General features: G+C 50.5%; 2 protein-coding genes across 2 annotated transcripts; both read right to left on the bottom strand.

The window, feature by feature from the left end:
• Positions 1–2,335: 2,335 nt before the first annotated feature.
• On the bottom strand, positions 2,336–2,976 carry IUM83_16955 (uncharacterized protein; the record flags this gene model as incomplete). Its single annotated transcript, XM_067941876.1, has 3 exons — positions 2,336–2,405; positions 2,485–2,725; positions 2,817–2,976. 3 exons carry the CDS (start codon positions 2,974–2,976, stop codon positions 2,336–2,338), a joined length of 471 nt encoding a protein of 156 aa, XP_067792427.1.
• Positions 2,977–9,733: 6,757 nt separating this feature from the next.
• IUM83_16954 (33 kDa inner dynein arm light chain, axonemal) lies at positions 9,734–10,455 on the bottom strand (the record flags this gene model as incomplete). The annotated part of the gene is made up of 3 exons (XM_067941875.1): positions 9,734–9,913; positions 10,002–10,249; positions 10,320–10,455. 3 exons carry the CDS (start codon positions 10,453–10,455, stop codon positions 9,734–9,736), a joined length of 564 nt encoding a protein of 187 aa, XP_067792390.1.
• Positions 10,456–11,589: the final 1,134 nt, after the last annotated feature.

Here is an 11,589-nt window from a genome sequence, read left to right as displayed (position 1 = left end):
GTCGGCTCCCGGAGCCGACGCGTCGTTGTCGACCTGACCTCTTCGGGTCAGGGACTGTCCCTTACACGCTTGAATGTGGGTGTTGGTTCCCGGAACCAACACATCTTTTTCTTCCGACGTCGGCAGCATTGCCGACGTGGGTTTCACTTGTGCGCGCCCTCGCGCACTCCTTGGGCACTCCGGGACAGCAGCGTTAAGCGCTGTCTCGACTGGTGAGCCGCGCGCACCTGTTGGTGCGTGCGCTGCGGTAACAGGGCCATCGATCTCTGATCCGCTGTCGCGGCCGAAGCGTACGAGCGTGCGCTTCTTCCAGTCTATCCCCGCATCATGCCGTGCAAGCCACGGCATGCCCATTACCACGTCGAACTTATCGTCCAGGTCCAGGACGATAAAGTGTTCGACAAACACTCGTTGTTTGTACGAGAAGCGCACGTTCACGACGCGCTTCTCGGTCTTCACGATGGCACCTGTTGCCAGTCGTACCTCTAGAAGACTTCGAGGTGTATCTACCTCCTCGAAGTCAAGACTCGGCAGGCTTCGTAGTCGAACAAAGTTGTTCGACGCGCCTGAATCTACGAAAGCTCGAAGAGAGTCACTCGCTCTCTTCGAGTAAACCTTCAAGATGACTAGGTTTGGCCTGTCATCTTGTTTCTTGTAGTGAGAGCTGGTCTCACTGGGGGCTGCAGTCCTTAGTGTCGCGTGCCCGATGTCGGCACGCGCGACTGCATTACCAGTAGGGCGCCCCGCGTCTACTGGATGTTCGCGTTTCTTGTTGGTCCGCGGCGATGCCTAGCATCGCCACGACGGCCACCTCCAGGGGGCATGGGAGCTGTGCACTCCCGTGCAAAGTGACCGATCCTTCCGCAACGGAAGCATCGCACGTTGCCTCCCTGCTGCTGGTAACCAGCAGTTGTTGCGCTCGAGAGGTCCATTGGCTCCGGACCTCCCGTCCTCGCTACCGGGCGCGGTTGCGACCTCGGCACGTTCACATGGAGTTTAGCCTGCCGCAGGCTAAACTCTTCTTGCATGGCAAGAGTGATTGCAGCTTCGAGAGTACTCGGGTACTCTCGGAAGCGATAGGTCTTCACGGGCCCATTTCTAAGTCCCTTCATGAACGTGACGACCTTGGTCGCCTCGTCAATCGGGTTTGTCACGATATTTAATACCAAGTATCGTGCGCGCTGCGCGTAAGCATGGACGTTATGCCTACCCTGCTAAAGGTCGAGGAACTCCGCCCTCGACCGGAAATCGTTTTGCGGGGGCTCAAACGCTTGTTTGGGCTCCTCTTTGAACACCTCGTACGTGCTGAAGCACGTAGGATCGGAGAGTCGGCGTCCATACGCCCAACTCCTCGCTCGTCCGCCAAGGCAGGACATGGCGAACGCGACCTTCGACAGCGGGTCGACGATGCGCCGAGCCGCTATGGCTGTGTCGAGCTCGACAAACCATCGGAGGAGAGGCTCGCCCTCTCTCCCCACGTAATTGCTTACGCTCAACTTTAATGGTTGAGCGCGCGGTGTCGTCCCTGACGACGCCGTCACTGAGGAAGCAGCATCACGCTGCTCCTTCATGATGAATCCCAGAGCAACACCATGTTGCTCCGTCGGCGATAGCGTACGCAACAACATAGTAGCTATCGCCGCTTTTCCAATGACTGTTGACAGTCGTTGGAGGGCCTCCCACTCTGGGTCAGACAGGTGGGGGCAGTCAGCGCGTGCAACATGCGTTGCACGCGTGTTGGAGCTCTCGATGGGTACCTCCGTGCTCATGTGGTTCTCGGCTCCGCGTTCGTACACCGCGTACGAACGTCAAGCGGTCTGTCGTTGGACGGACTACAAAGTGCTACCAGGTGGAGTGGTTCTAACTTGACTCACTACTTTAGCTTACACGTAGCGCTACGTGTATGAGGAAGCGTAAGTACTTAGTAATTACTTCGGTTAATTATATTTGAATACACAAATATAATTTAAATCAGATAAGACTCCAAGTAGCTAGTTTAAGGTAAAATGAGAACTGTATTGTTTGTAAATTGATCTTCCTCTAAAATCTGCTAAAAATTGTTTATCATCTATGAAAGGGTTGACAGCGGCTGGCTGTCAGAGCCCCGCTAATATGCATGTCTCTGATTGGTAGAAAGATGCTGCTTTCTACCAATAGGATCTTTGGGTATGTGTGGACCACTCACTGTGGTGGCCCACTTCAATATATCCATTGGTGTGTCTTACACCAAGGTGAGGAAGTATCCAAAACTTTTAACAGATAACCTTATCTGTTAAATTCACAAGTGGCTTGCAGCCACTTGTACGTGTAACCCCGTTACACCATTTCCGTTGCCTCAGTCGTCATGCCATATATGGAAGCATGTATTTTGTCTTCCTTCGCGCACAACATTGCATATATATTTACTGTAGCATTAGGAGCAGCAGTATCGCAAAACTATCAGTTACACGGACCGTCAACATTTGAACAGGAAGCGGCACGTACCGACGATTCCCGATGGTGCATTCCGGGCAAAAGTACTTGGTATACTTTCTGGGGTTGACCTTGAAGAGCGCGCACACCTTGAACGAACGCTGACGTTGTTTGGCACCTTGCTGGTTGTCGACGGTGCCTGGATTCGCCTCCAGGCAATGCCCGCCTGTGGCAGCCGATTCAGGGCCAGAATTATCGTGACGTGAATCCGGGCGAGTTATGCTGCTGTTCGATCCCTTGCCAATGGCGCCTTCTGCAATCAAAATACAACATTAGTACTTCTTATGTTGGATGATCACGTTGTTCCCAATATGCTTGTGCTGACAGAGCAACAAACGGCATACCCCGATGTCGGTGAAGTTTCAGCAGCGTCGGCGCGCGGTCAGGCGTAGTAAGATTCTCAATGGTTTCCACTGAAGCCACCATGTCTGCACCAATTTCCTTCTGCTGCGCCCGGTTAATACGACGAGCGTGGCGGTCACTCAGCAGTGCCGCAACGCACATACGTCGCTCTTGCTCTGATAGCTGGTGCCGCGGGGCCTTTCCAGCTGGCGCAACCATGTTAGCCTTACATTGACTTTTGGAGAATGAGCTTTGGATGCTGTTGTGTCATTCGTTTATGGTGGGTGCAGTGTTCCCTCTCTGCCACATTCAACCGATCCCCCTCCCACAAAATCCTAAACCTGTGAATGTATTTCTTTTATGAAATAAAAACATATTAACTTGAGTATGTCATCAACTGTGATTTGTACAATACAAAAGCGAGTATAATCTTTGCTTATGTTGGAGGACCAACATACCAGAGATGTTGCGAACTAAGTGAATTAGGGTATACACCTCTTATGTTGTACCGTACAACATATGGGAACTAAGGGTTAACGCTGGCCTTCGACACCTGCTTCTCATACACAATGATATTCCGCGATTTTGAAATGACCCCAGCTCAGCGACTACTTACTCCTTTTGCTCGTGGTACAACGGATAGACATCTCCGTCCCTTCGTCTTCCACTCCAGCCCGTTTCCGACATTTTTTGATTCTCTAGAATTCGTTAGCGTCTGACTTCCTTTTTGTATGAAACCATTGCGCTTCTTGTGCGTTTCTGCGCACACGAATTCGATTTTACCCCTGGCGACATTTCGATACAACCACTGGTATACTGGGAGAACAGCTTTAGCTGGCTGAACAGCCTAACCTATATTATTTCATTGCCCCCCCCCCCCCAGCATTTAATTCGAGAATATCGCTTGAATCCATATGTCACAGATTGCAGCAACCGTAACACATACATACGTGTGCGTGTGGTGGCCGATGGTTTCCTGAATATTACCCGTCTGCACACTTCGAAATTGTCGACCAGCTGTTCGGAGCTCCACCGTCATGCTGTCAGGAAGGACTTATCAAGTAGCCTACGTTCTTCAAGCAGCAGGCCAAGAAGCGGCGGAATAGCCACATTTTAGAGAGAAAGGGCGACGCATCACCATACCTCATGTATCCGCTCCATAGGTGTAGTGTGCCAAGCCGCTTGAGTCCTACGAATCGAATTGAGAACTGATTGATTGAATGAAGTTACCCCTGGCATCGCCTAACAGCTAGACTACTCATACAGCGCCTTGAAGGCACGATGTGTGCCCACGGCGTGGGTTCTGTTGAACCCAGAACGAAACTTAAATGATGTTAACCCATGCGCCAGGGAGGACAGGCGCTGTTGTCGATAGGGTGCAGAAGGAGTTGTCATTATCCATCATGCCAGGATGTCAGTGATGTTAAATCAACACGGAAAGATGCGCCTGATGTTGACTCGGTACGCACTCGACCCAGTGTCGAGGAACACATTTTCATTGTCGTAGACTTGCTTTACGACGAAGGGGCCGTTTGAGACTGGGTTGGTTTTCTTTCGTTCTCGTGCAGGGGCCCGGAGCATGACATGATCACCAACACAAATAGAAGTGTTGTGGCCGCCAACTGGAACTTCTCGTCGGAGCAACGATTCATGGCGATCCTGCAGGAGAACGACCGTGAAAATATGCGGCGCTAAATGCAACTCCCGCGTGATCATGTCTTCACCAAACATTAATTGAGCTGGTGAGGCTCGAAGTGCAGAGTGATAGATGGCTCGAATCGCGTAGGCAGCGTAGTCGAGAGCGACTTCGAGCTGGTCATTTAAGTCGGGACGTACGCGGAGGATGTTCATAATCTCCAAGTGTACACGCTCACAGATAGCATTCGCCTGCGGGTTCTTTGCCGTGATAGGCTTGTCCTTAATCACCAACGAGGCCAATAGTAGCTGAAACGCATCGCCTGTGAACTCGGGTCCTTGGTCGTGGACGACAAATTTTCGGCAAGGATAACGACACAGCCACACACATTCGAAGCTGATTGCTGTTGTACTAGAGGTCTTACCACGCTGTATAATTACTTCGAGCCATCGAAATTGCTGTTCAATAACAGTCAGGTAGTAGAAGTCCCCAGCAAACGGCCCTAACCAATCCGTGTAAACAACATCAAATGGGCGATCTGTGTTTGAGGCAGGAGTTGGAGGAAGGTGGCCGTGCTGCTGTTTTCCGCCATGAAGCTTTGCTTTCTTGCACTCCACACATGCGTTGGCGTACTTGGCCACCTCTACTTGCATTCCAGGCCACCAGAACGTGCTCATCGACTGGCACGGCCTGACAGCCCCTGGGTGCAGCAAATAATCGTGGAACAGCTCCACGAGACTGTGGCGCAGCGACTCTGGCACCACAACACGTTTCCGACGGTGCAACAATACAACGCCGAATGCTGGGCGGAGACTGTAGTCAGCACCCGCTTGATTTTTCTCCAGTCTGGAAATAATGTACATACAGGTAGTGTCTTGTCGTTGATGCTTCTTCATGACAGCACCATCAATTGCAATTTTTTCTTCTTCTACTGCGAAAAGTTCCTCTTCGGCGATCTGCTTGACAAAATCATAGCGAAGGCGAGAAAATGCATTAGCTCCAACATTTTGATGACCAGGAACATACTCCACTTGCAAACGGTATTCTTCAAGTAGCAGCTTCCAGCGCCTGCCACGCAGCGAATTCTCGCGAGGGAAAAGTAGATTCTTGTGATTTGTGTGCACGATCACAGGAAATCCCAGCGGTATGGTGCGGTATTCCTTAAAAATTTCTACGAGTGATAGCAACTCCCACTCCTTCGTGGAGTACTTCCGTTGGGCGTCCGTCATTGATCGCGAGAAGCAGGCGATAATTCGTTTTCCCTGGAGGATGACACCTCCGACCTGTCGACCGCTAGAGTCCGCGAATACGTGAAAGGGACGGTTGTAATCAGGAAATGCTAACCAAACATTGCGAGCGAGTGCAGACTTGATCTCGCGGAACGCCGCACCATCCTCGGGTGTCCACGTGAAAATAATATTTGTCGCCGTTAGGCGTTTGAGTCTGGCTGTCATTGCGGATTTATTATGGACCATATCTCTGTAATAAACTATCATTCCCAAGAAGCAGCGGAGCTCCTTCTTGTTGCGGGGCTCTGCTATCTGTTGAATGACGTCCACTTTCTTCATTTGAGGCTGAATGCCATTGGCGGTCAGGGTGAAGCCCAGGTAATCAACGTGGTCGCGAAGGATGTTGCACTTCCTTGCGATTAGAGTCACATCGTACTGCCGAAGACGGTCAAACACGATTCGTAAATGATCCAAGTGAACTTCTGCATTCTCGGAAAAGCTGATAATATCATCTAGGTAAATGATAGCGAAAGGAAGGTCACCTAGTATGCGCTCCATGCACGCTTGATATTCATCCGGGGCGGTCGAAATGCCCATAGGGAGCCGCTTGAACTGAAATTTTCCAAATGGCAGACAAAATGCCGTGGTTGGGCGGCTCTGTCTCGCCAGGCGTCTAGCCAAGTAACCCGTGTTTGCATCCAAAGTGCTCACGCACTTGGCGTTACCCAGCCTGAGCAGTATTTCGCGGATTTTTGGCACATTGTAAGGAGACCTGCGCAGGAACTTGTTCAGTTGGTGAAAGTCGACTGACAAACGAAGAGATCCGCCATGTTTCATCATAAAGAACGCTGGCGCAGAAGCCTCCGCGCCGTAGATTTGTTCGATCACATCAAGCTCAATTAGCCGCTGGGTTTCACGGCGGGCAGCATCTACTTGGCTGTGGGGCACACTGTAAGGCCGTGCGTGTTCTGGCGTGTCGTCCGCTCGCAATGGGAGTACGTAGTCGTTCAGGCGAATACGCCCAAGGCATCCGCTGTACAAGTCGGCGAATTGTTCAAGTACTTTCAGGTAGCAGTGCTGTAAAGCTTCATCCAAGTGATACGGCAGTAAATCTAAAGGGGAGGCGCTCCCGACTTCGCTCGCGAAATGCTCCAAGGCTTCATCTAGAGTTAGTTCAGTGTCAGAGCTGATTGGTTGATCGAGCTTCTTGCCAGTAGTGTTGACTACTAGTTCGCTACCATCCCATTGGACAACACATTTCTTGAAGTCGATCACTAAGCCAAGAGCCGTCATTAAGTCACGCCCAATAGCCATATCATCGTACAAAGAATACAATACCTCGACGTGGTAAATGGTTATCGAATTGCGCTTCAGCTGTGGAATTCGAAAGCGCACCTCCATTGTACTATCACTTTGTGCAGTTCCTTTGACAAATTCAAACGTCGTTGCTGAGTTCTGCAGCTGAGTCCCGTTCTTCCTCAGGGTGTTCATGTATAGAGTATAGATCTAGCCGCTCGCATCGTACTTGTGCTGCCACTCATACGGGAGACTGCGCTTGTAGAGACGACAGAGTGCATCTTCTCATATCGACGAGTTCTCGTTCAGCAACGCGAGAGTATGCTCTATGCGCACCAAGACCCGAAAGCGCTTGCTGTACTCTTAGAGTGTCTCGTTGCGGGATTTCTCGATCTCCCACAGCTCTTCTTGCAACTTCTCGCTGTAGTCTGTCGGCAGCACGACGACCGATGCCTTGCGCAGCGCGCGTGTGAACTCCTCGTCCATGCGCACGTCATCGTCGGTAACTGACGCGTCGTCAAAGGCCTCGTGGAGGTCGCCCTCGTTGTGTTGAGGAATTTGTCGTCTGCATTCCAGTGTTTTAACATCGCCAGCTGGTTGAAGTGGTATGTCCACTCGAGGAAGTCTTTGGGGCCGCCGTCTATGAACTTGGCCATCTTCTTGGTCACGACTTCCTCCTCGATGCCCTTCTCTTTGTTGGCAGCACGCCCTGTAATTGAGTACGTGCTATAGCGCTCCTTGTGATCCTTCTTAGCGGAGCCGCTCATGGTTGATCGATTGGCCGACGGGTGAATCAGGTCGCTCTTATTTGAAACGTTTCAAAATACCAAGCCACTTGAGTCCTACGAGTCGAATTGAGAACTGATTGATTGAATGAAGTTACCCCTGGCATCATCTAGCAACTAGACTACTCATACAACGCCTTGAAGGCACGATGTGTACCCACGGCGTGGGTTCTGCTGAACCCAGAACGAAACTTAGATGATGTTAACCCATGCGCCAGGGAGGACAGGCGCTGTTGTCGATAGGGTGCAGAAGGAGTTGTCAAGTGCATACCACGAATACTACTACAAGGAAACCAGACACATCCTATTTTCAGAAATTACACTACACACAATCCTCCCAGACTAAAAGTTCCCTCTAGTTCTGAGCGATCTTCCAGAGTTCTCGCGAAGTTGTTGGCGACAGATAGTGATCGTAATACATGAAACTCAATACCACCACGTATTACAGACGCAGCACAAGCGATGCGGGCGCGAGCACTGCTCTGATGCTGCTCGTCATCAGATTAAGCGCTACTGAATTGAGTAAGTCGTGCTCGTTGCGGAAGGTAATCAAGGACGGACATCGACATCCTTGGGCATGGCCACCGGGATAACCCCAACGAGGTTAAGGCGTCGACAATCCGCGCTGATAGAAATGCATATACGGCGTGTTACACAACCACCGAGGAAAATGGTCTCGACAGGTAAGCCGAATTCAATTCATGAATACCGGTCTACATATTGAGCAAAGCTGTTGCTAAACTATGGGTCGCGACTTGATCTGCGACGATGTTGACGGATTTCATTCAGGGCACTAGACCATTTGAGCTGATCCTTGCGCACTTGACGTTTTTTTTGTGTGACATCGCTGATCGGAAGCTCTGCCATCACACCCTGAAGCATCTCGCGCGCCTGTTGACCGCTAGGTGTTGCTATCCAGGAACTTCTAAGTGTTTTGGCTTGTACTCCAAGCATTATACAGCTCTAGTTTGATAAAGGTTTTCGCCTACTGATGGTGAGGTCCTGCCATTGCAAAACGCAGTAGCACCAGTGCTCCCAAGTGCACATCAAAGACATGCTAAGAATATCAAATTTGGACCGTGTCCGTGTAAATCTTGCGTTGACTAGAGATAGATTTGTTGTAACAGTGTGACATCCATCGCTAAATTCACTGACGGGTCGGTCGTGAGATTCATCAGGTTCTACACTGCGTTCTAACTGACAGGGTAGATGGTTTCGAACGGTCAGCAAGCTCGAACATTCCGCAATCCGAAAGCTCCCGCGATACATTTGCGTTGAGCTCTCGGGTTGACAGAGTTTTGACCTGCTCCACCTCCGTTTCGGTTCTTTTAAGTGACAGCAAGAATTACTTGAAGCCGTCGGTGTGATGTAGATCATAATTAAGAGGGCATAGATCATGGCGCTAAGCCATGATGCGAGCAGTGCTGTCATGCTTTAGCGACACAATACCAGAGTCGTCATTCTCCAAATCATCAGCGTGCAAAGCACAAATAACCCATCGCACAGGACACTTATCTGGTTCTCGTAAAGCCACGCCACGTAGCGACATACGGCGTTGAGTAGCAAAATGGTTTAGCAAATTCGTGTTGCCGGACTTCTTTTCGATTGTTTGACGAAGGTGTTGCAGGCGTTCGGCCGGTGGTGCAGGGTTCCCTAAACACGAGGGAAACAACAACCTTCGACTCCAACTTTGTGTTGGGAGCCCGGTGCCAAGGTCGGATTTCGATACGGGGCAGTGGAACCAAGAAAGCTGACGCTTGACGTGGATGATTCCGAAATGGAACGGCGACATGCAACGCCGTCTCGCATTCGGACCAACCTGGAGAGCTCTCCCGTGAAATGGCCATTTCTACCAGAGGCACGGAATAAGACCGCGAAGACTACTTCAACGTATATTAGACCTGCGTATTGCAATTGATTGAACCAGGCATAGGTATTGCTACAATATTGATTGTACAGCCCACAATCCATATTCAATATATATTGGGAGATCCCTGCTGGCTGAGCATGTGCATCGGTTTCCACGCTACGTCCTGTGCCATTTCGCGATGGAAAACCTCTAGCTCTTGGAGCTGTGTCTGCAAGAACTGCACGGCGTGTGCGTGACGCAGCTGGCGCCTTTTCTCCTCTTCATTGATCTTTTCTTCCAAACACTACAAAAAAGCAAGAACGTTGTTAAGAAGACTACTTGCTGTCGTACTACATAGTATCACAAACAACCATCGTACTTTACACTCTTACCATGATATTTTGATCAGGCTGCTTCTTTTTGGCCTCAAGTGGATCTCGCTCGGCTTGAAGTCGAGAGATTTGATTATCCAGCTCCCCAACGCCGGCCTCTGCTTGCACGGCCTTTTGCCTTCCGTAAGCTATGCTGTTGTGATAGAGTGTCTGGTGTGCCTCAATCGTTAGTCGGAGCTCATCTCGCACTCGTAAGAGCATCAAGCCTCGCTCTGGGCACTCGCATTCCACTTCTCGTATCAGTTCTTCTGCATGAACAACAACAATTGTCTCCGTGAGCTGTCATCCCGTCAAGACCATCCAAGTGTACCGACGCACCAAACACCTGCAAGAAAAACTTTTCGCGCACGGGGCAGATCGCATGCACTCGAGCTTGATACTGCTCTAAAAGCTGGTCAAAGGTTTCTTGGAGCTTTTCAGTATCCGTTCGCGTGGCAGGCATGATACTCACCATGCGCTGCCATTTTCCTTGAGTATCCTGCCATGTTCTGAAGCAACAATTAGCGACAAACTTCAAAAGCCCTACAGTACTTCACGTCCATACTTCGGTGGCAATACAGCATCCATTATCTCCCGGCTCAAAGCTCGCAAGTCTGCCACCAGTACGAAAGTCGAGGCCGTTTGACCACTACACTAAAGCTGATTGCCTCATAATGAGCTTGAAATCTGGACGTCGATTCGGGCGAGTCGAAAGTTACCGCATCACTTATCTTGCTAGAGGGATCGTGTTCGGAGGACCGATTGGACAAAGTATCGTTCAGTGTCCTAAAGTATTATTTCTCTAAAAAGTATCGGCCAAACGCTCAGTCAGTTTAGAGCTAGGTGGGCTTCGTATGTATTATAGTTCCCACCATAATCCGCTTGGACGCCATTATCTTATGTCATCAACAAAGCGAGGGTAGTACGGTGGGAATACCATTCTGTCGTCGTAACCCAGCTTGCCACAAGTTTCAACAGCTCTCGAATCCACAGTAGATACTGGGTGTGACAACGGTAACTCGCAGATCCATCTCGCAGTACTGCTCCACCCAGACGAGGTATAACTAGCTGCAAATGGCAGCGACGTGGAGCTGCTAGTGCATTTTGTTGTTGCAATCCGCTTCTGCCGATCGACGCTGCGTACATTTAAAGTGGAATTCGCGGAGAACTTCGACTTGGTCGACTTTCGCTTCACGGTGGCGGTAGACAAGAACTGTCTTCCGTGTGTTCTGCAGTAACTTTGCGCCTGGACGAATTTCTTGCAGCCGGGAACTTTGCACCGGCAACCACCTCCGTGTGCGCTACAGAACCCAGCACACTGCCCAAGCTTGAAGCAACCGTCGAACGCGCAGCGACGTCCGCCTCCATGTGCAACACACAAACCTTTGGTTTGGGCAGATTTGTGGCAAAGCGGATAGGAGCAACGCCTGCCACCACCATGCGCCTTGCAGGCGTTGCCTTGGAGGGCCAGCTTCTTGCACTCCGGCACGCTGCAAAGGGCTGTCTTGTGGGTTCTCGACATGTTAGCGATGCGGTGGCGACTTGGTGTCTCTCAGGTTGATCCGGAAATGATAATGCACAGGGCGAAAGCTTTGTCCCATCTATATAT

Source organism: Phytophthora cinnamomi, assembly GCF_018691715.1.
Source record: "Phytophthora cinnamomi strain GKB4 chromosome Unknown Contig35, whole genome shotgun sequence".
Classification (NCBI taxonomy): Eukaryota; Oomycota; class Peronosporomycetes; order Peronosporales; family Peronosporaceae; genus Phytophthora; species Phytophthora cinnamomi.
This window is presented reverse-complemented; position numbering and strand designations above follow the sequence as displayed.